Genomic DNA, 24428 nt, shown 5'->3' on the forward strand with positions numbered 1-24428 from the left:
TCTTCGTCCAGCCCAGGGGCCGGCTCTGACATCCCCTGTGCTGTGATGTCAGCACCTCCTACTTCAGCCCATGCGTATGACCATGGGTTTGGGGTGAGGGTCGGAAGTGAGGGGGAGAACCGTGGGGCAGGAAGCATCCGGGCATCCCGGACAGCTCGTGGACAGCTCCTCTGAAGGGCTGGCTCATTGGGGTGGGGTGAGTGTTTCTCTAGGTCCCCAAAACCTGCCTGGCCAGCGCTGCCTTCCAGTGTCCTCTCAGGAGCTCCTGACCTTTCCACACTTCCCCATTACCCTACCGACCCCAGTCCACTCCTTCTGCTTTACCATGCCCCAGAGACATTCCACCTCTGGTCTGCTTAGCCCTCTTCTCCCTGACCCTCCATTTGGTACCCCTGGGTCACTGGCACTTGGCCCTTAGCTATTTATTTGTATTATATATTTGTATTAGGTATTTGTTAAAGCGCTTACTTGGGCCCTGTACTAAGCGCTGGGGTAGTTACAAGCAAATCGGGTTGGACAGAGTCCCTGCCCCACATGGGGCTCACAGTCTCGATCCCCATTTAACAGATGAGGGAACTGAGGCCCAGAAAAGTGAAATAGCTTGCCCCAGGCCACAGAGCAGGCAAATGGTGGAGCAGGATTAGACCCCTGACCTTCGGACCAGCCCACAACAGTGATTCAGCCAGGGTCCCAGTGGTCAGGAGGCGGAGCCTTGAGGGATACCCGGGGTGTAGCCGGTGGCCTAAACTGGAGGGCCGAGGCCTCCCCCAGCTCCCTGAAAAACCAGTAGCCACCACCTGGAGTGGTCACTGGGTTTCCCACCCCTCACTGCTCTAGTTCCCACCATATTAGAAGCTCCTCGATGGGGACATCCTCCTCTGGTCTCTTTCGTATCCAGTAGCCCAATGATTCCAGCCACCCTGACTCCAGATCATCCTCGGGAGCAAGATGTTAGACCCCCAAGGCCTGCTGCGGGGTCAGGCTTTATCGCCCCTCGATGGCTGGGGTCGGGCGCCGGCCATCTCTCCCAACCCCAGCGCCCGGCCCCCCGACTCCCCATTTAGGCGCAGGGATCGTGGAGAGTGGGGTGAAGGCAGCGGTGTCAGGACCCTCTCCCTTGGGCAGATCATTTCCAAGCGGGGCAGCCCATACCTGCTGCAGCATGCCCCGGAGGTGCATCGTGACCAGCGAGGGCTGACCGCCAGGGAGGCCGAGCTCAGGTTCATCCAGGAGGCCTGCCTGCTGGACGACGTGCCCGTGCACCTCTTCAAGCTGCGGAAGGTACGTGGTGGCCCCGACCTATCTGGGCCCTATCCCGGCAGCCCCCCCCAGTCTGGCCCCGATGGAGGTTCATTCAGTCATTCAGTTGTACTTACTGAGCACTTAATGTGTGCAGAGCACTGTACTAAGCAGTTGGGGAAGGACAATACAACAATAAACTGACACATTCCCTGACCAGAGCGAGTTTATAGACTAGAGGGCTGAGCTTACAGTCTAGAGGCTGGGTCTGCATCACCAAAGGAAGCCATTTCAGATTCCAGGCCAGCCCCCCTACCCTCGGGCCCCTGCTCACCCAGCCCCGGGCCTGGCAGGGTATTTGGGGATACAGCCTCTAGCAGATTCCTAAAATCAAGGAGCCGAGGTCACAGAGACAGCCCGAGCCTTCGTCTCGGACCAGCCAGAGACCGTAAGGTCATTGTGGACAAGGAATGCCTCTGTTTATTGTTTTATTGTACTCTCCTGAGTGCTTAGTACAGTGCTCTGCACATAGTAAGCATTCAATAAATACGATTGAATGAATGAAGCGAGAAACAGTGTGCTGTGTGGCCTAGGGAAAAGAGCACGGGTCTCGCAGTCAGAGGACCTGGGTTCTAAACCCAACTCCACCACAGGTCTGCTGTGTGACCTTGGGCAAGTCACTTCAGTTCTTTGTGCCTCGGTTACCTCAGTCGATAAAGTAGGGATTAAATCCTCCTCCTAATTTAATAATAATAATAATGGCATTTGTAAAGCACTTACTATGTGTCAAACAGTCTTCTAAGCGCTGGGGCAGATACAAGGTGATGAGTTTGCTTTATGTGGGGCTCACAGTCTCGATCCCCATTTTACAGATGAGGTAACAGGAACAGAGAAGTTAAGGGACTTTCCCAAGGTCACACAGTAGATCCATGACCTCTGACTCCCAAGCCCGTGCTCTTGCCACTAGGCCATGCTGCTTCCCAATTTAGAATGTGAGCCCCCTGTGGGACATGTATTGTGTCCAACCTGATTAACTTATATCTACTCCTGTGCTTAGAACAGTGAATGTCACTGATTAAGTGCTTAACAAATACCATTAACAAAAAGAAAAAATGGCCCGCTCAGGAAACAGGTGAAGTCAGAGAGGCAGCCATTAAGGCTGGGGTAAGACCAGGCCCCTGGGCGGTGGGACTTGAGCTTTCTTGCCAATGGAGGGCAGACCGGGTTCTTTGGGACCCAAATGCAAAATCTCACATCTGCCTTGGCCACACCCTGTCAGGAGCAGCGGAGGAGTCAGCTTGACCATTTGGCCGGACCCTCCTCCACCAATCCGTTCTCTTCTGATAACAGTCTGGAGGGCAATGTCAGGCTCTCGTACAGCTAGTGGGGAAAATTTCTGTAGGGCTTACTATGTGCCAGGCACTGTACTAACTGCTGGGATAGATACAAGCTAATCAGGTTGGACACAGTCCCTTGTCCCACGTGGAACTCACAGTCTTCATTCCCATTTTACACATGAGAGTGCTGAGGCCCAGAGAAGTGAAATGACTTGCCCAGGGTCACACAACAGTCACATGGCAGAGCCAGGATTACAGCAGGGTTCCATGAGGAGGCTGAAATCCCCAAAGATCCAGTGTAGGCCACGTGAATGAGAGTAGGAAGGAAGGCATCAAATTAATCATCTCACAATCCTCTTCAAAGCTCTCCCTGACCTGGCTCACTTGACCCGCTATCCCTGTCTCCCAAGTCAGGCATCCAGCTCTACCTCCATCCCTTTGCTCACGCTGTCCCCTGAAGGTCATTGTTTATTGTTATTATTATTATTGTTATTATTATGGTATTTGTTAAGTGCTTACTATGTGCCAAGCACTGTTCTAAGCACTGGGTTAGATACAAGGTAATCAGGTTGTCCCACATGGGGCTCACAGTCTCAATCCCCATTTTCAGATGAGGTAACTGAGACACAGAGAAGTTAAGTGGCTTGCCTAAGGCAGACAAGTAGCAGAGCTGGAATTAGAACTCACATCCTCTTGACTCCCAAGCCCGTGCTCTTTCCACTGAGCCATGCTGCTTCTCTAATATTACTTGTGTTTGTTAAGTGCTTACTATGTGCTAGGCACTGTACTAAGCACTGGAGTGGATCCAAGCAGATCGGGCTGGACCCAGTCCCTGTCCCACATAGGGCTCAGTCTCAATCGCCATTTTACAAATGAGGTAACTGAGGCCCAGAGAAGTGAAGTACTTGGCCAAGGTCACAAAGCAAACAAGGGGCAGAATCAGGATTAGAACCCTTGACCTTCTGACTTCCAGGCCTGTACCCTATCCACTATGCCAGGCTGCTGTTGTATTGTACTTTCCCAAGGGATTAGTAATAATAATGTTGGAATTTGTTAAGCACTTACTATGTGCAGAGCACTGTTCTAAGCACTGGGGTAGACACAGGGGAATCAGGTTGTCCCACGTGGGGCTCACAGTCTTAATCCCCATTTTACAGATGAGGTAACTGAGGCACAGAGAAGTTTAGTGACTTGCCCACAATCACACAGCTGACAAGTGGCAGAGCCGGAATTCGAACCCATGACCTCTGACTCCAAAGCCCGTGGTCTTTCCACTGAGCCACGCTGCTTCTACAGTGCTCTGCACACAGTAATCACTTAATAAATACAGTTGAATGAATGAATGAATGCAGGAGCTCCCTCCCTCCCCACATCAGACAGACTGCATTGCTCCCTAAGGTCAGATTCCTCCTAACCCCCCGCCTCCTCCAGGGAGCCTTCCCAGATGAATTTCCCAGCCCCCTGAGCCAGGCCATGCCTTCAGCCAGCTCCAACACTTAGGAACATATTAGCACCCTCCCAAACCCTCACAATTTATTGATTTTTGTCTACTCTAGTTGTAAAGAGTTTTTATATTTGTGTCTCCTGTTAGACTGTAAGCACCCTGCGGCCTGGGAATGTGTCACTTGGTTATTTTGTCCTTCCCCATTGGTTAGTACAGTGCACCTCACCACACCCCCTCTAGACTGTAAGCTCCTTGTGGGCAGGGAATGTGTCTGTTACACTGTACTCTCCCTAAAGTGTAGTGCAGTGCTCTGCACACAGTAAGTGCTCAATAAGTACGATTGATGGAGGTGGGTGATCAATAACTGCTACTGAATTCATTCACAAATGCAGAAGTGGACCCTAGAGGGCAGCAGGAGACTACATTGTAGTAGGTGGTTGTAAAGGTGGCAGGAAGAGGGGGCAAGGTGGTTGGAAAGGGGCAAGTGACTCACCCAAGGTCACACAGCAGGTAAGCTGCGACGGCAGTCGGGCGGTGGTGGTGGTGGAGCCGGGATTGGACACCCCATCAGGAGAGAGTTGCCTGTGACGCAATGTTAACCGGGAGAGAATGGGTCTCGGCCATGGCAAGGAAGAGTGAGGGGAGCAGAAACGGGCCCCGAATGACGGGGAGTTGCCCGTTGGTGGAGTGAAATGCTACCAGTCAAGGCAGAACCTTCGACTGGGATGAAATGTCACCGTGGGACGAGGACACTATTGCTAGAGGAGAACAGGGATGCAGAAGGGAAGAAGAAATGTCAAGCCGTTGAGGGTGATGTCAAGGAAGTGTTGAGGAGCAACAACATGGGCCTGGGAGTCAGAGGATCTGGGTTCTAAACCTAATTCTGCCCCTTTTCTGCTGTGTGGCCTTGGGCAAGTCACCTCGCTTCTCTGTGCCTCACTTTGCTCATCTTTAAAATGGGAAGTCAATACTTGTTCTCCCTCCTATGTAGACTGTGAGCCCTGAGCAGGTCTTGGTGATTTTGCATCTACCCCAGAGCTTAGTTCAGTGCTTGGCACACAGTAAGTGCTTAACAAATATCGCAATTATTAGTAAGGTGTAATGTTCTCGATCGACCACGAGGAGATGCAGTTGTGGAGCCGCAGGCCTCCTGGTGGAGCGGGATTGTGTTTCCTCAGCAGCTTCAGGACCACCGACAGCAGAGAGATTGATAAATGTGGTATTTATTGAGCAATTTCCACCTTCAGAGCACAGTAATAAATTCCTGGACAGTACAGCAGAAGAAACAGCGTAGCTTAATGGAAAGAGCACGGGCTTGGGAGTCAGAGGATGTGAGTTCTAATCCTAGCTCTGCCGCTCGTCTGCTGTTTGACCGTGGGCAAGCTACTTCAATTCTCTGTGCCTCAGTTACCTCATCTGGAAAATGGGGATTAAGACGGTGAGCTCCATGTGAGACAACCTGATTACCTTTTAGCTACCCCAATGCTTAGAACCAGTGGTTGGAATATAGGAAGAGATTAACAAATACCGTAATTATTATTACTGATTTATGGTTAGGTTTGAGTGGGCAGGTCATTCTTTTTCATGGCAAGCAGGGCTCGGGGCCCAGACCCTGGGAAAGGGGTCCCTAACTGGCAACAGGGGCACTTAGAAAGAAAGCCTATATAGTTTTGGGGGCAAATCACCTCACTATATATTTTTTGATGGTATTTGTTAAATGCTTACTAAGTGCCAGGCATTAGCCCCCTCTTGACTGTAAACTTGTTGTGGGCAGGGAATGTGGCTGTTTATTGTTGTATTGTACTTCCCTAAGCCCTTAGTCACCCCCTCAGGGTGGCACCTGGAGAGTTTCCAGTACTCTACTAGTCTTGGCTATGGGAGGGAGAGTCAAGCAGAGGCCTGTCCATTCCAGTCCTAGCTTGGCCAGTGGCTAGCGAGCAGAAGCCAATCTGCAACAAGTCAAAACTCCCCCGTGCTGGGCAGCAGTGGCACGGGAGAGAGTCGAGAGGGGAGATTCAAGTTTACTGTGTGGAAGGCGGCAGTGGTAAACCACTTGCGGATTTTTACCAAGAAAACTCCATGGATACACTAGCAGAACGATTGCCGATGGAGAGCAGATCGTTCTGGGGGGGATGTGTCCGCAGTGTCGCTATGGATCAGAAACGACTGGGCAGTATAAGATAAGACAGGCACTTGCGCCGAAAACACTGAGTGCTCAGTAAATACAATTGAATGAATTAATAAATTAATAGGAGTGCTCAGGACCAGAGCATTCTACCTGTGGGAGGTCTGGGACTCTAAGCTCTTTGTGGACAGGTAATGTGTCTGTTTATTGTTGTATTCTACTCTCCCAAGTGCTAAGTATTGTACTTTGCACAAAGTAAGAGCTCATTAAATACAACTGAATGAATGAATGGGTCAGATGCCCTCAGAACTGTAATCAATCAATCATCCATAGACAAAATCCCTGCCCTCAAGAGGCTTACAATCCAGCAGCAGAGGGTGGGGAGAGAGACCTTTAAATAAGTTATAGGTAGGGGAAGCCACTGAGTTTAAAGTTGTTTATGCACGTGGCTGCCCAGGGAGATTCATGAAGCGCCAAGGGAACTGGGACCAGCCCGAGGCCTCCGGGATCTCAGTTGGTTCTGGATCCAATCCCCATCCCAGGTTGCTTGGGTGTAGGGCACAGGCTGGGTCAGCGGGCATCACAGGGTGGGGTCAGTAGCCATCGCAGGTTGGTGAGCATCACATGCTATGGTTGCTGGGTATTTCAGTGGGCAGAGCAGACTGGGGTTGGCCGGCATCAAATGCTGGGGTCGGGGGGCATCACAGACTGGGGACGGTGGACATCGCAGGCTGGTCACACACAACTTTTAACCCCACTAACTTTTGAGTTGCTTTAGGACAAGAAAGAAGAGCGACCCACCGTTGCCCTGGGATTGACATTAAATGGAATCCACATTTATGAGGTAAAAGCAGAGTAGGGGAAGCTCTCTCCTGTGGCCCACCATCATTCACTTTTCCTCTTCTCCGACTCCCACCACAGAAAGCCCACTCCCCTCCCCAGGATGAGGGGGGTTCTTACCCTTGCCCCTGCGCAGTGTTAGCTGCCCAGCCCTCCTGGTTGCCCACCTCAGGCCTCAGTGCTCCTGGCTCGTGATGTCACCCCGGTTTCTGGCCCCGCTGAGCTCTCCCCCATTTGCTCTGTTTCAGGAGGTGGGGCGTGTTCGACAGCTGGTCTGTGACTTCCCCTGGTCCCACGTGGGGAAGCTGGCTTTCCTGGTGAGTTCTGGAACTGAGGGCTGAGGGCCAGCGGCCCAGGCTAGGACAGTAGCCGGGGGGTTCTCTGAGTCCACAGACCCTCTGAGCATCCACTGGCCCACCTAGCCATCAGTCAGCGGTTTTTGTGGTGCCCTCACTCTGGGCAGGGCACTGTACCCTGCCTATGGGAGAGGACAGGGGAGTAGTTAGATACAATCCCTACGCTTAATAATAATGATAATAATAATAATGGTATTTTAAGCACTTAGTATAAATGTTGGTATTTGTCAAGCGCTTACTACGTGCAGAGCACTGTTCTACTTAGTATGGGCGCCAGGCACTCTACTAAGAGCTGGGATGGGTACCAGCAAATTGAGTTGGACACAGAACCTGTTTCATATGGGGCTTACGGTCTCAATACCCATTTTAAAGATGAAGTAAGTGAGACACAGAGAAGTGAAGCAACCTGCCCAAGGTCACACAGCAGGCAGTGGCAGAACCAGGATTAGAACTGCTGACCTTCTGATTCCCAGGCTTGTGCTCTATCCATTACGCCATATTCCTGTGCACTAGGAGTCTACAGGCTAGTAAAAGAGTTGGACATTAAATAATAATAATAATGATGATGGTATTTGTTAAGCACTTACTACGTGCCAAGCACTGTTCTAAACGCCAGGGTATCTACAAGATAATCAGGTTGTCCCACATGGGGCTCACAGTCTTGGTCCCCATTTTCCAGATGAGGTAACTGAGGCACGGAGAAGTTAAGTGGCTTGCCCAAGGTCACACAGCAGACAGTGTGGCGGAGCTGGGATTAGAACCCACATCCTCTGACTCCCAAGCCCGTGCTCTTTCCACTAAGTCACGCTGCTTCTCATAAAAGTGAGTGACTGTCGGGATAAGCAAGAGAAATTAAAGCTACAGAGAGGAGTGTGGTGGGGATAGGATGAGCCCCTAGAGCTCCTAGACTCCAGGGCATTTACTGTATTGGACTCTCCCCAGGCGCTTAGTACAGTGCTCTGCCTCGCGATGAAGTGCAGGGTCCCCACCCATCGGTGGACCCCAACCCCCAAAGTTGAAGGGACATTGTCACAAAGGGTTTCAGTAAGTTGCTGTTTTTGACTCCTCGAGGTGAGAAAAGGTCAGACTCAAACAAGCTTCCCTAAGCTCCCGAGCTACAGCAAGAGACATGTGCTCACACCCACACGCACTCATGTGCACACGTACAGTTGGTTATATTTACTGAGCACTTACTGTCTGCAGAGCACTGCACGAAGCTCTTGAGAGAGCACACTATAGCAATAAACAGAAACCTTCCCTTCCCACAATGAGCTTATAGCCTAGAGGGGCATGTGCATGTTCATGTAATTATATTTATTGAGCTCTTACTGTGTGCAGAGCACTGTACTAAGCATGTATGTACCCCCTGTCTCTGGTCTGTCTGTTTCTCTTCCCCCTCCCTCATTCCCATAAGTGTCTACACAGCTTGTCCATGTAGGCTGCGGGGAGATGAGACCGTGAGCCCCACGTAGAACAAGGAGAGTGTCCAATCCGATTTGCTCGTATCCAACCCGGTGCTTAGTACAGTGTCTGGCCCATAGTAAGCGCTTAACAAAATACCATGATTATTATGATTATTATGATGATGATGATGATGATGATGATGATGATGAGGTCCAGGGCTTGGCCTCTTGTGGCCCCGCTGTTAAAAGCAAAGAACTCTGCAAGCTGGTCTGGGGTTCCCTGTGTCTCTGCTGCCTTCCATGGCCTGGCCTGGGTCTTCCCTACATCCAGAATTGGTGTCCAACAGCAGAGACAATTTATTCATCATCTTCCTGGTAGGGCTCTCCAGGCCTTCCTCTGTGGTCTTCACAGAGTCCTGACAATCTCTCTGGGTCCCACTCCTTCCTGGACCCCCGATAGTCTAATGCCCCCACAGCCGTCCTAATAATCATGATATTTGTTAAGCGCTTATTAGGTGCCAGGAGCTGTACTAAGCGCTGGGGTGGATACAAGCAAATTAGGTCTGACCCAGTCTCTGTCCCACATGGGACTCGATCTTAAACCCCATTTTGGAGATGAGGGAACTGAGGCACAGAGAAGTAAAGTGACTTGCTCTAGACCACACAGCAAACGAGTGGCAGAGCTGGGGTTAGAAGCCATCACCTTCTGACCCCCAGGCCCGTGCTCTATCCACTACACCATGCTGCTTCCCATCCTCCCTGGGGGCAGGCCACCTCCATTTCCAAGGTGTCTTCCCTGAAGCCGTACGGTCCAGTCCAAATGGGGCGTGCCCACCTCTGCAGCTGACACAGGTTCCCCATCGCGGCGTCGGCCCCGGGCATGAGTTTCAGGGTAGGGGTGCCTCGGGCGGGTGGTTCCTCCCCGGCGAACCCCCCGATCGAACAAGGTCCCGGCCCTCTGGCAGGGGAAGAAGTTTGAGATCAGTCCAGATGGGCTGCCTTCTGCCCGCAAGCTGGTCTTCTACACGGGCTGCCCCGTCCGCTCCCGCCACCTGCTCCAGCTGCTCAGTAGCAGCCACCAGCTCTTCCTACACCTCCAGCCCCTGCTGAGGAAACTGCGTCAAATCGAGGAGGCCGAAGGTAAGAGTGCAGGGGTGGGATGGGATTGATGGGGTTCATTCATTCATTCATTCAATAGTATTTATTGAGCGCTTACTATGTGCAGAGCACTGTACTAAGCGCTTGGGATGAACAAGTCGGCAACAGATAGAGACAGTCCCTGCCGTTTGACGGGCTTACGGTCTAATCGGGGGAGACGGACAGACAAGAACAATGGCACTAAACAGCGTCAAGGGGAAGAACATCTCGTAAAAACAATGGCAACTAAATAGAATCAAGGCGATGTACAATTCATTAACAAAATAAATAGGGTAACGAAAATATATACAGTTGAGCGGACAAGTACAGTGCTGTGGGGATGGGAAGGGAGAGGTGGAGGAGCAGAGGGAAAAGGGGAAAATGAGGCTTTAGCTGCGGAGACGTAAAGGGGGGATGGCAGAGGGAGTAGAGGGGGAAGAGGAGCTCAGTCTGGGAACGCCTCTTGGAGGAGGTGATTTTTAAGTAAGGTTTTGAAGAGGGAAAGAGAATCAGTTTGGCGGAGGTGAGGAGGGAGGGCGTTCCAGGACCGCGGGAAGACGTGACCCAGGGGTCGACGGCGGGATAGGCGAGACCGAGGGACGGCGAGGAGGTGGGCGGCAGAGGAGCGGAGCGTGCGGGGTGGGCGGTAGAAAGAGAGAAGGGAGGAGAGGTAGGAAGGGGCAAGGTGATGGAGAGCCTTGAAGCCTAGAGTGAGGAGTGAGAGTGAGGAGGGGTGAGACAGGAGGGAGGGGGGCAAGACAGTGGGGGTGGGGTCGACATGACACGAGATTCCCAGCTCCAACATTTGTCTGCTGGGAGACCCTGAGCAAGTCACTTCCCTTCTCTGGGCCTCAGTTCCCTCATCTGGGATTAAGACTGTGATTAATCCCCATTATGATTAAGACAAACTCTGTTCCCCAACCTGATTAGTTTGTATCTACCCCTGTGCTTAGTAGAGTGCCTGCTAAGACTTGAGTCTTCTAGACTGTGAGCCCGTTGTTGGGTAGGGATTGTCTCTGTTGCCAAATTGTACTTTCCAAGCGCTTAGTATAGTGCTGTTCACACAGTAAGTGCTCAATAATTACGATTGAATGAATGATTGCATTTAACAAATATATTAAAAATCGATAAATATGGAGATGGCGGCAGAGTGGAGCTGGGCTCAGACTTTCGAGCCTTTCAGAGTCAGAGCAGAGCAGGGAAATGGGCAGGTCTTCTGGCTGGCCTGCCTGCCTGTACTCTCTCCCTTTCTCTCTTTCTCTCTCTCCCTCCCTGATGATGATGGTATTTGTTAGGCACTTACTATGTGCCAAGCACTGTTCTAAGTGCTGAGGTAGATACAAGGTAATCAGTTTGTCCCGCGTGGGGCTCACAGTCTTAATCCCATTTTACAGATGAGGTAACTGAGGCATAGAGAAGTGGTGACTTGCCCAGTGCCACACAGCTGACAAATGGCGGAGCCGGGATTAGAACCCACGACCTCTGACTCCCAAATCCGTGCTCTTTCCTCTAAGACATGCTGCGCGCTCTCTCTCTCTCTCTCTCTCTCTCTCTCTCTCTCAGTTGGCGCTTTCAGTCAATCCACGATATTTATAGAGCGCTTACTCTGTGCAGAGCACTGTACCAAGGGCTTGGAAGAGCACAATAGAGTTGGAAGACATGATACCTATGCTCAAGGAGGCTGCAATCTAGAAGGGGAGACAGGCAATAAAATCAGTTTACAGATATCAGTGGAAGTCGTCTGAGGGGAAGGGGATGGGATGAGTATCTAGCTGTTCAAGAGATCCAGAAGGTGGGAAATAGGGTGGGAAAAGGAAAAGATTAGTCAGGGAAAGCTTACTGGAGGAGATGGGATTGTGTGGTTGAAGGTGGAGAGAACAGCGGTCTGCCAGATGTGTAATGGGAGGAAATTGCGTGCAGGCAGGAGGGTGTGGAGCAAGGGGTCTGCGTCAAAAGAGATGAGAGTGAGGCAGACTGTGTTGTCCTGAGAAGAACAAAGCGTGCGAGTTGGGGTATATAGGGTGGGGAGCCAGGCTAAATCGAGGGGAGAGAGCTGATTGAGTGCCTTAAAACCCCAGGGTCACGAGTCTCTGCTGGACAATAACAGGGACAGGCAACCATTGGCGGGTTTTGAAGAGCAGGAGGATATCATCATCATCATCAGTGGTAGAAAACCAGCAAGGCCTAGTGGATAGAGCGTAGGCCTGGGAGTCAGAAGGACCTGGGTTCTAATTCCAGCTCCACCGCTTGTCTGCTGGGTGACCTCAGGCAAGTCTCTGGGCCTCTGTTCCCTCATCTGTAAAATGGGGAGTTAAGACTATGAGCCCCCGGTAGGACTGGGACTGTGTCCAACCTGATTATCTTGTATCTACCCCAGCATTTAGTACAGAGCATGGCAACATAAAAAAATAGTATTTATTGAGCACTTACTCTGTGTAGAACACTATATGAAGCACTTGAGAGAGTACAAGTCTTCTCCATCCTCACCGCCAGCTCTGTCTCATCTCCCTTCCTACCTTAGAAGCAGCACGGCGAGGTGGATGGAGCTTGGGTCTGGGAGTCAGGAGGATCAGGGTTCTAATCACAACTCTGCCACTTGTATACTGTGTGACCTTGCACAAGTCACTTTGCTTCTCTGGACCTCAGTTCCCTCATCTGGAAGTGGGGAATAAGACTGTGAGCTCCATGTGGGGCCATGTCCAAACCGATAAGCTGCATGTACCCCAAAACGTAGTACAGTGCCTGGTGTATAGTGCTTAACAATTACCTAAAAAAAAAAAAATGGGGGTCATTGTAAGCACCGCGGAGAAGACATGAGGCAGAAGAGAAGGAGCCATCAGAGAGAGATAAGGGTTGAAAATAGCAGCAAAAACAGTAGGGGAAAAAAGGAGCATGTTATTAAGAGGGGAGAGTGTTCGCTTTAGCAGCGCAGGAAGCGGAGATGGGTTGAGAGAAGAGGGGAGAGGCTTCTCGAGGGACATGGCTGCGCAACAAGAGGACGAGCAAGCAGAGCGTTGACGAGCGGCGGAGGGATGTGAAGATTTGGCCAAGTTCATGCATGCTGTTTTCTATTTTGCAAAAAATATTTTGGAGAGAGTGGGTGGGGGGCTTCAGAAGAGGGTAACAGGTTTGAAAGGGTTGGCAGTCATGTCCATGAGGATCAGCGAGGGAGTTTCTGAAGAGAATTCAGCGCTAAGGTCCAGCCCGGCGGAGTGAGTGTGTGGTGGGCGAGGTCAGCCCTGGAGCTGGGTGTCGGCCAGCTGTGTCCCGCCACGAGGACACCAGAGCTGAGGAAACTCATGCTGGGAAGGAGGAGAGGATGTGGGGGGAGTCCAGCAGCATTTTCCCCGGGAAGCTGGCCTCTTTTTGTAACATGCTCCAATTTGCAAAGGATTCTGGATCCTCCATTCGCTTCTGGGAGAGGAGGGATGAGCAGTGAGGCTGGTCCGTGGTCCCTCTCTCCATCTCGGCCCACCTCCTCACCATGCTTCCTCTGCTCTTTCTGGGACCTCGGACAGAAATCCCTCCTCAGGCTCACCTTGTCCAGCTCCAACATCCTCACCTGCTCCAAATCCGCCCTCTCTTCTGCTCAGCGTCATGGCTTCTGTGCTCTCCCTTGCTCACTGCCACATCCGTTCTCGCTGCCACAACCAGTTACCCCAGACCTTTAACTCCATCATGAAAGCCCCAAAGTCCTGACCTCCTCTTCCCGGTGACCTCCCCAACTACTCTCTTGACAGAAGAGACTCTGTTGATGTGAGCTCCCCAGAGCCTCTCCCTCATCTCCCCGCCCCGTTCCCTCTCTCTCATCCTTCTCAGTCACCCCTCGACATGTCTCCCGCCTGGTTGGGACATCTTCCCCCTGCACTGGTGCTGCTGACCCTCTCCCTTCTCACCATCTAAGCCTGGGGTCAGGGGACACGTAACACAACTCACAACTCAGGTGCGTCCCCCTCGGGCAGAGTTCAGGGAGAGAGTGAGCACCAGTTAGCCAAGTCATCTCTGGAGCCTCTATATACACATTTATGTGTGTCTGTATACCTATCTATTTATATATATAATATTATGGTACTTGTTCACTTATCTAAGTGCCAGGGGAGATAAAAGTTAATCAGGTTGGACATAGTACCTGTCCTACCTGGATCTCACAGTCTCGGAAGGAGGGAGTAGGATTTAGTCCCCATTTTACGGATGAGCTCACTGAGGTACAGAAAAGTCAGTCAATTGTGTTTAGTAAACGCTTACTCTGTGCAGAGCATTGAGAGTGAAATAGAACAGTATAACAGACACATTCCCTGCCCACCAGAGTTTACAGTTAGTGGGGGAGACGGACATTAATAGAAATGAATGACAGATATGTACATAAGTGCTGTAGGGCCGGGAGGGGGGATGAATAAAGGGAGCGAGTCAGGGTGACTCAGAAGGGAGTGGAAGAAAAGGAAAAGAGGTCTTGGGGAAGGCCTCTTGGAGGCTGAGTGCTGTACATTAGGCTTTGAAGGTCGGGGAGAATCACTTTTTTGGGGGCATAAGGAGAGAGGGTGTTCCAGGCCACAAGCAGGACATGGGTGAAGGTTGGCGGCGAGATAGATGAGATGGAAGTACAGTGAGAAGGTTGGCATTAGAATAGCCAAGTGTGTGGGTTGAGTCATAGTAGGAGAGTAGCGAGGTGAGGTAGGAGGGGTAGAGAAGTGAAGTGATTTACCCAAGGTGTGGCAGGTTCGGGACAGAGGCGGGACGAGAACCCAGGTCGTTCTGACTCCCAGGCCCGTGCTTTTTCCATTAGGCCACACCGCTTCTCTGGCCCGAGCGGGGTGGGCGGCCGCACTGCCGATGGAAATATCGTTGGTGTACTGAAGTGGGGAGAGGCTGAAGGCAGGGAGGTCAATGAGGAGGCTGATGCAGTACTCGAGGCAGAATATGATTAGTGCTTGGACCAGTGAGGAAGCAGTTTGGAAAGGAAGAGACAGAGTGTAAAGAGATGCCGTGAAGGTAAAACTGACGGAATTTTTGGCAGACTGAACCCGTGAGTTGAGGATAATGCCAAGTTTGCAGGCTTGTGAGACGGAGGGTGAGGGTGTTGTCTACAGTGATGGGAAAGTCAGTGAGGAGGAGAGGGCTGGGGATGGGAACGTGAGTTCAATTTGGACATGTCAGCTTTGAGGTGTCAGCAGGACATCCGGGTAGAGATGGCCTGAAAGCTGGAGGAAATGCGGGTCTGCAGAGGAGGGGAGAGGTCTGGGCTGGAGAGGTGGATTTGGGAATCATCTATGTAGAGATGACAGCTGCAGCCGTGGGAGCAAATGACTTCTCCAAGGGTTCTAGTCCAGGCTGCCACTTACCCACTGGGTGGTCTTGGGCAAGTTACTTGAATTGTCTGTGCCTCATTTTGCTCATTTGTAAAATGGAGATGAAATATCTGTTCTCTCTCCATCTGAGGCTGTGAGCCCCGAGCGGGACAGGGACTGTGTCTGATCGGATTGTTCTGTAACTACCCCCGGTGCTTAGCATACAGGAATTACTTAAAACAATGCCACAGTCATTAGTACTGACTAGTCGTGCAGGGTGAGGTGTTTGTCGGCAGTCCTGCACAACCTCCACTCTGTCTCCAAACGTGCGGTTCCCTTGGAGCCTCCTCCGACCCGAATCTCCCCACAGAGAAGAAACACTACCGGGAGTCGTACATCAGCGACACGCCAGACGGGGACCAGTCCTCCCCGGGCAGCGTCGACAGCGGAGGGGCCGAGGGCGGCGGGCTGACGAGGAGGAGGAGAAGCAGGAGCCCCCCACAGCTGGACTCCTGTCGAGGCTCTGCGCGCAGTCGCCGGTCCTCCGGGAGCGAGGCGGGCTCGGGGCAGCGGCCGTCCGGCGAGATGAGCGTGGACGGACCCAGCTCCAGCAGCGACGGCGACGCCCTGGGGAGAGGCGACGAGGCCCAGAGGAGAGGCGACGAGGCCCCCGACGGCCACAGTGAGTGGGTCAGGGCACCGTTGGGAAGGGGCTGCCGGCGGTGGCGAACCCCCCAGCCTGCCTCCCCACCTGACCATTTCCTCTCCGATGCAGAGTTGGGGCCAGCGTCGGATAAGCCTGGGGACACTGCCTGGGGACACCCCTGGGACTGGGGCCAGCGGGACAGGTCAGCTGATGGGCTATCTGTGGATGGCCCTGCCTTTGGCCAGCTGAACAGCTGTGGAGGTGAGGAGGGTCCGGGCCCAGGGGGTGGAGTCCGGAGTCGGGGATTGGGGGCGGGGAGAGAGACAGGCAAGCAGACCTTCCACCCAGATCTAATGTGAAAGGCTCCAGTGGAGGGTGGATTCGTTGTGCAGCATGATAGAGTGAAAAGAGCACAGACCTGGGAGTTAGAAGGTCATGGGTTCTAATGCCCGCCCTGCCACTCGTCTGCTCCGTGATCTAGGGCAAGTCACTTCACTTCTCTGGGCCTCAGTTACCTCATCTGGAAAATGGGGATTGAGACTGTGAGCCTAATGTGAGACAGGAACTTTGTCCAACCTCATTTAATAATAATAATGATGATAATTATGTTGGTATTTGGTATTTGCCGAGCACTGTTCTAAGTGCTGGGGTAGATACAGGGTAATCAGGTTGTCCCACATGAGGCTCACAGTCTTAATCCTCATTTTACAGATGTGGTAACTGAGGCACCGTGAAATCAAGTGACTTGCCCAAAGTCACACAGCTGACAGGTGGCGGAACCGGGATTAGAACCCATGATCTCTGACTCCTAAACCCGTACTCTTTCCACTGAGCCATGCTGCTTCTCTGCATTTGCTCGTACCCACCTTAGTACTTAGGCGCTTAGTACAGTGCCTGGCACATAGTAAGTGCTTAACAAATACCAAATGCCTGCCCCCTCCTCTTTCATTCATCCCACTAGCTGCACAGGGACAGCTTCAGGGGAAAGTGGCCCAGTTGGTGAGCTACGCAGGGGCCAGTTGTACTGCCTGGCGGGTCACAAGGGTCGCAAGGAAGCAGCCAGAGCAGGCCCTGCCTCTCAGATGTAGGTCCTGCCCTGAGGTGGAGTAGAAGAAGGCCCTGCCCCACGTGGACTAGGGCAGATGCAGGCCCCGGACTGAGGTGGGTGGACTTTGGCCCTGCCCCTCGCAGAAGTGGGCAGTTGCAGACCTCGCTTGAAGTGCGTGGACACAGGCCCCACCCCAAATGAAGGTCGGTGGGCACAGGTCCGGCCTGCACGAGTTCCCGGTCTGGTTGGCACAGACCAGCCGTGTCCCGCGGAGGTCATTATGGACCCTCCGCCGCCAGCTTAGTGCTCCATCTCGTTGCCCCAGACCGGAGCTTGGTCACAAGCCCTGGGTGAGGGTCCTCTGTGCAGGTATGTTCTTGTGCTCTCGTATCAAAGCAAACAATCAATCCATGGTAGTTATCGAGCACTCACTGTTTGCAGAGCACTGAACTAAGCACATTTTTATGGTATTTCTTAAGCACTTACTACGTCCCAGGCACTGTACTAAGCACTGGAGTAGATACAAGCTACCCAGGGTGGGCCCAGTCCATGTCCCACATGGGCCTTGAGGTCTTAATCCCCATTTTACAGTTAAGGTAACTGAGGCACAGAGAAGTGAAGTGAATTGACCAAAGTCACTCAGCAGACAAGTGGCAGCGGTGGGATTAGAACCCACGTCCTTCTGGCACCCAGTCCTGTGCTTGATCCACTAGGTCATACTGCTTATTGAGCACTTATTCTGTGCAGAGCACTGTACTAAATCCTTGGGACAATATAATATGACAGAGTTGGTAGTCACTATTCCTGCCCACATTTCCTGCTTTCTAGATGGGAAGACAAACTTTAAATGAATAAATCATTTATGGATATGTGCATAGTGGATAGAGCACGGGCCTAGGAGTCAGGTCATGGATTCTAATCCTGGCTACTCCAACTTGTCTACATTGTGACCTCGGGCAAGTCATTTCACTTCTTGGGGCCTCAGTTTCTGCATCTGAAAAATGGGGATAGAGATTGTGAGCCCCACATGGGACGGGGACTATATAATAATAATAATAATAATGTTGGTATTTGTTAAGCGCTTACTATGTGCCGAGCACTGTTCTAAGCGCTGGGGTAGACATAGGGGAATCAAGTTGTCCCACGTGGGGCTCACAGTCTTAATCCCCATTTTACAGATGAGGGAACTGAGGCACAGAGAAGTTAAGTGACTTGCCCACAGCCACACAGCTGACAAGTGGCAGAGCTGGGATTCGAACTCATGAGCCCTGAATCCAAAGCCCGTGCTCTTTCCACTGAGCCACGCTGCTTCTCTTATCCTCCCCAGCACTTAGTAAAGTGCTTGACATTATAGTAAGTGCTTAACAAATACTGTATTATTATCATTATTATTAAGTGTGGTAAGGCTGAGGGTGAATAATATTAATAGTAATAGAAATAATTTTAATTTGTTCAGTGCTTACTCTGTGCCACAAACTGTATTAAGCACTGGGGTAGATGCAAGATAATCAGGTCTCACATAGAGCTCACATTTTAAGGAGGAAGTCTAAGAAGTCTAAGCTGAGGGTGGGTGCCCAAAGGGTACAGATCCAACAAAGCAGGGAGCACGTGGCCACCTAAAACTCCTGGCTTAGTGGCACTGGGACCAGCCCACTGGCCCCTCTCTTCGTTCCAGCCTCCGGCTCACCTGGGGGCATCTGAGTGCCGGACACACGGACTCTCTCTGAGACTGGAGAAGTTAGGAGTGCCCAGCCCCCACCTTGCTCCTTGCAGTCTCCTGCCCCATTCTGCCCTCTGTCGGCCTCCATTCCAGCCAGCCCCATCCCTGGAGGTCGGGCTGGAGACATCCTACCTTCCTCACCTCAGTTGCACTGGCAGCCTGCTCTCTCACCTCCCGGCCCTAACAGTGAGCAAGGTCGGATCTTGCTTCAGGGGTAGCTGGGAGCAGCAGGGGTCCAGAGGGAGCACATGGGGCTTCCCCCGGCCCCCCCCCAACCTCCTGTCTCTCTCCAATCCAGTCCACACTTCACTCTGCTCTCTGGATCATTTTCCTACAAAAACGTTCAGGCCATGTTTCCCCTCTCCTCAAAAACTACATTGCTTGCTCATCCATCTCCAAATCAAACAAAAACTCTCCTCACCATTAGTTTTAAAGCACTCAGTCTCCTTGCCCCCTTCCGTGGCTCAGTGGAAGGAGCCTGGGCTTCAGAGTCAGAGGTCGTGGGTTCGACTCCCGGCTCTGCCACTTGTGTGACTGTGGGCAAGTCACTTAATTTCTCTGTGCCTCAGTTACCTCATCTGTAAAATGAGGATTAACTGTGAGCCTCACGTGGGACAACCTGATTACCCTGGATCTCCCCCAGTGCTTAGAACGGTGCTCTGCATATAGTAAGCACTTAACAAATACCAACATTATTATTATTATTATTATTACCTCACCTCGCTACTCTCCTACTACAACTCAGGCACACACACTTCGCTCCTCTAATGCTAACCTCACTGTGCCTCGATCTCGTTTATCTCGCTGCCAACCCCTCACCCACATCCTGCCTCTGGCCTAGAATGCCCTCCTTTCTCAAATCTGACAGACAGTAACTCTCCCCACTTTTGAAGTCTTATTGAAAGCACATCTCCTCCCAGAGGCCTTCCCTGATTAAGCCCCCTTTCCTCTTTTCCCACTGACTTCTGTGTTGCCCTGACTTGCTCCCTTTATTCATCCCCCCTCCCCATCCCACAGCAGTTATGTACTTATCTAACATTATTTTATGTTAATGTCAGCCTTCCCCTCTAAATTGTAAGCTCCTTGTGGGCAGGGAATGTGTCTGTTTATTGTTATAGTGTACTCTCCTAAGGACTTGGTACAGTGCTCTGCGCACAGCAAGCGCTCAATAAATACAATTGAATGAGTGAATGAATTAATTACCAATGGTCAAATGGCTACCCGGCCTTCCCGTCCCCCTCTCCCCACTGCATTCTGACCTCCACGCCTTGTGGGGTGGGTGGGAAGGGGAGTCTGTAGGGCCAAAGCGTGGATGGAGCAGGTGCCTGATCCTGGGGCGGGAGGATGTAGGGACACTGCCCGGGCAAGTGCCCAGGTCGGTGCCCGGGTTAGCCCATTCTTGAAACTGGTATTCTCCTTTTCTGACCCCATCTCCCTGCAGGCCCACTGCAGGATGCCATCGCTGTGGTTCACATTACTCTGCTGAAAACCAGGGGACAGAGTGCAGATGCTCTCCATCAGGTAGGATGGCCCGCCCGGGCAGGTGGGCTTCAGAGCGGCCCTGACAGGGACCGGGCAGATACAGTTGGTATCACGCCTAGCATAGCCTAGTGATGACCTACCCATCACTAGGAGAAGCAGCATGCCCTAGTGGATAGAGCAAAGACCTGGGAGTTAGAGGGACCTGGGATCTAATCCCGGCTCTGCCACGTGTCTGCTGGGTAACCTTGGGGAAATCATTTCAGTTCTCTGGGCCTCAGTTCCCTCATCTGTAAAATGGGGTTTAAGACCATGAGCCCCATGTGTGACAGGGACTGTATCCAACCCCATTTGCTTGTCTCCACCCCAGTGCTTAGTACAGTGCCTGGCACATAATAAGTGCTTAACAAAGTGGAAAAACCTCGGGCTTGGGAATTAGAGGTCGTGGGTTCTCATCCATGCACTACCACTTGTCAGCTGTGTGACTTTGGGCAAGTCACTTAGCTTCTCAGTTCCCTCATCTGTAAAATGGGGATTAAGACTGTGAGGCCCACATGGGACAACTTGATTACCTTATATCTACCCCAGTGCTTAGAACAGTGCTTGGCACATAGTTAGCGCTTAACCAATACCATTATTATTATTATTATCATAGTTACGATGATCATTATTACTTTCATTATTATAACCACTACCTTGCCGAGATCTGCCCAGGACCAGAACTAAGAGCTTTTCTCCAAGGGGGAGATTCCAGGCCCTCCTCTTACTCCAGACATCTTGGGTTCTCCTCCCAGCCCCCTCTAAACAGAGGTGGCACTCCTGAGCTGGCCCAGAGGGCGGTTTGGTGCCAGAGCCGGAGGCATCCTGGGCCTCTGTGAAGGGGGCAGGGGATGGATTAGATTGCTGGAAACCAGGTTGTTCGAGCCCTGATATTTGGTCACCCAAGCCAGCCAACCTCTCTAGATGCAGATGGCAGAGCGGTCTGCAGGGCAGGGGCAGGGAATGGGATGAGACAGAACGGAAAGGCAGCTGACCGGAGGCTGGGGCGGTGAGCCGGTCAATCCTACTGGGAGCCTGTCCTCAGAGGGCCCCAGAGCTGATGGGCTGGGCTGGGGGAAGCCGTAGTCCGGAGAGCCGGCCTTACTCGTCTTATGCCCCATCCCGTCACCCTGCAGATCAGCGCGGAAGGAAGCCGGACCTGCCGGGACTCCCACAGCCGCAGTTTGGATGACGTCCGTCTTGGCCGGTGCCAGGGCCAACTCTCGCCCCCGGGCCCCGCCCTGACCTCCCCCGCCTCCCACAGCTACACCTTCGGCTGTGTCCCAGAGGACAAAGCACTTGCCTCCAGCCCTGCCCACCAACTGGCTGGGGATGGGACCCAGGGGGACCTGTACAGGAGGAGGTCTGGCCACTGCATGTCCCTGAGCCTCCTGGGGGATGACCAGCTCCCGGAGGAATTTGCCGTGTAGGCAGGGAGATGCTGGGGCCACCTCCTACTCTGTGCTGGCGTCCCTCTCCCTTCCGCTCCCCGCCCCATGTGGATCCCACCAGGGCCCTGACGGACCCTACCCCATCTCCGGCCCGGTCACCTGCCTCCAGTCACTTTAGTGTGTGACACGGCCGGCGGGCCATTCCAGAGAGTTTGGTGGCTGGCAGGTTCATGTTCGGGTGTCGCCTGTCACACCTGAGTGGGATGGGAAGACCCCATTAGCCCAGACTCGCTTGTCTGCTGCCTGAGTTTCTGCATCTTCTACTGGGATAACCAGCCGGTTTCCGGCTGCTGAGCTGGATATGGGGAAGAATCCCAGGAATCCCTTCCGGGTGCACCTCTCAGGAAGATGGTGCAATGTGTTGGGGTGATGATGCGGGTGGGAGGCCAGATTGGTGCTCGATATTGACCTCTCCCCCACCCCCCCGCAAGAACTCTAGACCCCATCCTGCCTGTTTTGGAGGGGGGTGGAGTTGCCCTTTTTGTAACATGCCCAGTTCTGCCATTCTGGAACAGGGGGTCATAGGGTACCATTCCTAGCAGTATGTCTTCAGAATCTGGGGCTCGGGCGGCCAGCTGAGATGCCCCCTCGGTCCTGAGAGCAGAGTGGTCTCCGGGGAGGCACCAGCGCCCCTTCTGGGCAGATGAATTGGCTCTACTACCCTCCTTCCTCCAGCCTATTGACTTCTCCTCCCTCTCAGAACCCAGTGTTCCCTTTCCCAGTTGTTCCTAGGGCTGCGCAGGTATGGGGTTCCTGGTCTCGAACATTGCTGGCGGGCCAGTGGGGGGGTACCCCCTCGCTTTCCCTCCACCCCAGGATGACCACCCCTCTTCTCCACGGCCCAGCCCACTAGGACTACCGAGAAAGCCAGCATAATATGGGTGGGGCTATGCTCTAGGGCTCTCTGGTGTTGCAGAGAGGGATGAGGAGGGAGGCTTCAGTCACCATCCCCCTGGGATTCCCAGGACACCTTGGATGCAGGCGGGAAGGGATGGACTCTGTCCTTGTGGACCCCTGCCGCTCCCTGCCCCAAGCAGCCAACTTTCTGCTCGCAAGGGTGCCCGAGTCCCACTGCAGAAAGGCTTGGCTCCTGCCCATGGTTACAAGCCCACACCTCATCCTCAATGCCCAGCAACGGGCAGGGGCAACGCTGTCCAGACCTTTCCCCCATCGCCCACTCCCCTGGCCATTCTCTACGGAATTATTTGAGCACCTCCTCCTCCCCCGAGAAGAGCCCACGGACCCCGAGCAGACCACCTTGCTTGCCAAAATGGCCACCAGCCCCCAGACCACTCTCACAATCTTCCTGGATCAGGCCGGAAGGTTGGACGGGGCAGCCGCCACCCTGATATTCAATCTCCATCCCCTTGGGAAACAGTGGTCCAGGCTGGGGCCTCAGTGGTCCATGGCCTCTCCTTCAACTGCCAGTCGAAAGGTTACGTGCCCCCAGAGCCTGAAGCCACCGGTGACAGCTTCGGTCAAACCTTGGCTTTGGCCGAAGGCTAGTGAAAGCCATCCCTCCCCTTAGGCCAGCCGGCTCTCCTAATGGAGTCGTCTCGAGTGCTTGCTTGTGGAAAGTGGGAGAAGGGCTCCGGCCAGGTAAGGCCGTGACACCTGGGACCTTTTAGCTTCTGACAGGTACCTCGGCCCACGGCGTCGGCGACACCGCGGGTTGTAAGTGCCGTCCGGTTTCCCCAGGCTCCCTCCCCTGGCCATAGACCACCCCTCAGGAGGAACTGGGCTCTGGCACTGGCAGGCCCAGATGGGCCCAGGATGACTGCCTCCCCCCCCCACCCCACCCCACCAGGTCAACGAGCTGCTCTGGAGCTAAGGTGGGCCCTGGGATGGCTTGGTGGGGATTTCATTCCTAAAAGGGCAGTTGGGGCAGGAGAAAAATCTACGCTGCTACCTTTCTTTTGAAGGGTCCCACTTGCAGGGCCGGGGAGATCCCAGATATCTGGTGAAATGGTCTCTGTGCTGGACACAAAGACTCCATCCCATGGGCTGTGAGGGTTTGGTGGGGGGCGGGAGGGGTCTTGTGGGGCTGTGTCTCCCCCTCAGACCAGCACTGGACCCAGTCACACTGCGGCGGGCTTGTCTCTGCAGGACAAGACTGCCAAACTACCTTTGCCGGAATCAACCTCTTCTTCATGTTGGAAAGTATTAAGACGGCATCGCTGTAAAACCATTATCATACCTACCTTTGAATCCCTGCAGGTTGATCAGGGGTGTACATGTTGAATTTTGTGCCGAGAGGTTCCTCTTTTTCCGAGAACATACCGGTTTGGAGGAACAGCCCGACAACAGGCCGCGGGGTTCCCTGGTGTCATATCCTCTCTGAAGGACGTTCCTTTCTGTGAAAGGCATTCAGGGATAGGATCTGCGTGCCAATAAAGAACCTGTAAACAGCCTTGTTAGTCTGGTGACTCGTTTGCTGATCGTGGTGATAATTGTGGTATTTGTTCAACACTTACTATGTGCCAGGCACTGTACTAAGCACTGAGGTGGATACAAGCAAATTGGGTTTGACACAGTCCCTATCCCACATGGGGCTCACGGTCTCAACCCCCATTTTACAGATGAGGGAACTGAGGCCCAGTGAAGTGACTTGCCCAAAGTCACATAGACAAGTGGCGGAGCCGGAATTAGAACCCGTGACCTTCTGACTCCCAGGCATGTGCTCTATCCACTAGGCCGTGCCATCTTATGACAGCATAAGACTCTCCCCCGCCTCCAGAATCTTATCGAAGGCCCATCTCCTCCAAGAGGCCTTTGCTGACTAAAGCCATCTTTCCTCTTCTCCCACTCCCTTCTGGGTCACCCTGACTTGCTCCCTTTGTTCTTCCCCTTCCCAGCCCAAATAATAATTTGTTATTTAT

General features: G+C 52.9%; 1 protein-coding gene across 1 annotated transcript in view; it reads left to right on the forward strand.

Moving 5' to 3' along the window:
• FRMD1 (FERM domain containing 1) overlaps positions 1-23959 on the forward strand; it is a 74877-nt gene extending 50918 nt beyond the window's left edge. The window contains exons 7-14 of the mRNA XM_029048713.2: positions 1126-1281; positions 6924-6989; positions 7234-7302; positions 9710-9884; positions 15537-15848; positions 15942-16073; positions 20022-20101; positions 21235-23959. Of these exons, the coding sequence (XP_028904546.1) occupies positions 1126-1281; positions 6924-6989; positions 7234-7302; positions 9710-9884; positions 15537-15848; positions 15942-16073; positions 20022-20101; positions 21235-21528 (1284 nt within the window). The 3' untranslated portion in view covers positions 21529-23959. The remainder of the gene's footprint in view (positions 1-1125; positions 1282-6923; positions 6990-7233; positions 7303-9709; positions 9885-15536; positions 15849-15941; positions 16074-20021; positions 20102-21234) is intronic.
• Positions 23960-24428: the final 469 nt, after the last annotated feature.

Source organism: Ornithorhynchus anatinus, chromosome 21 (assembly GCF_004115215.2).
Source record: "Ornithorhynchus anatinus isolate Pmale09 chromosome 21, mOrnAna1.pri.v4, whole genome shotgun sequence".
Lineage (NCBI taxonomy): Eukaryota > Metazoa > Chordata > Mammalia > Monotremata > Ornithorhynchidae > Ornithorhynchus > Ornithorhynchus anatinus.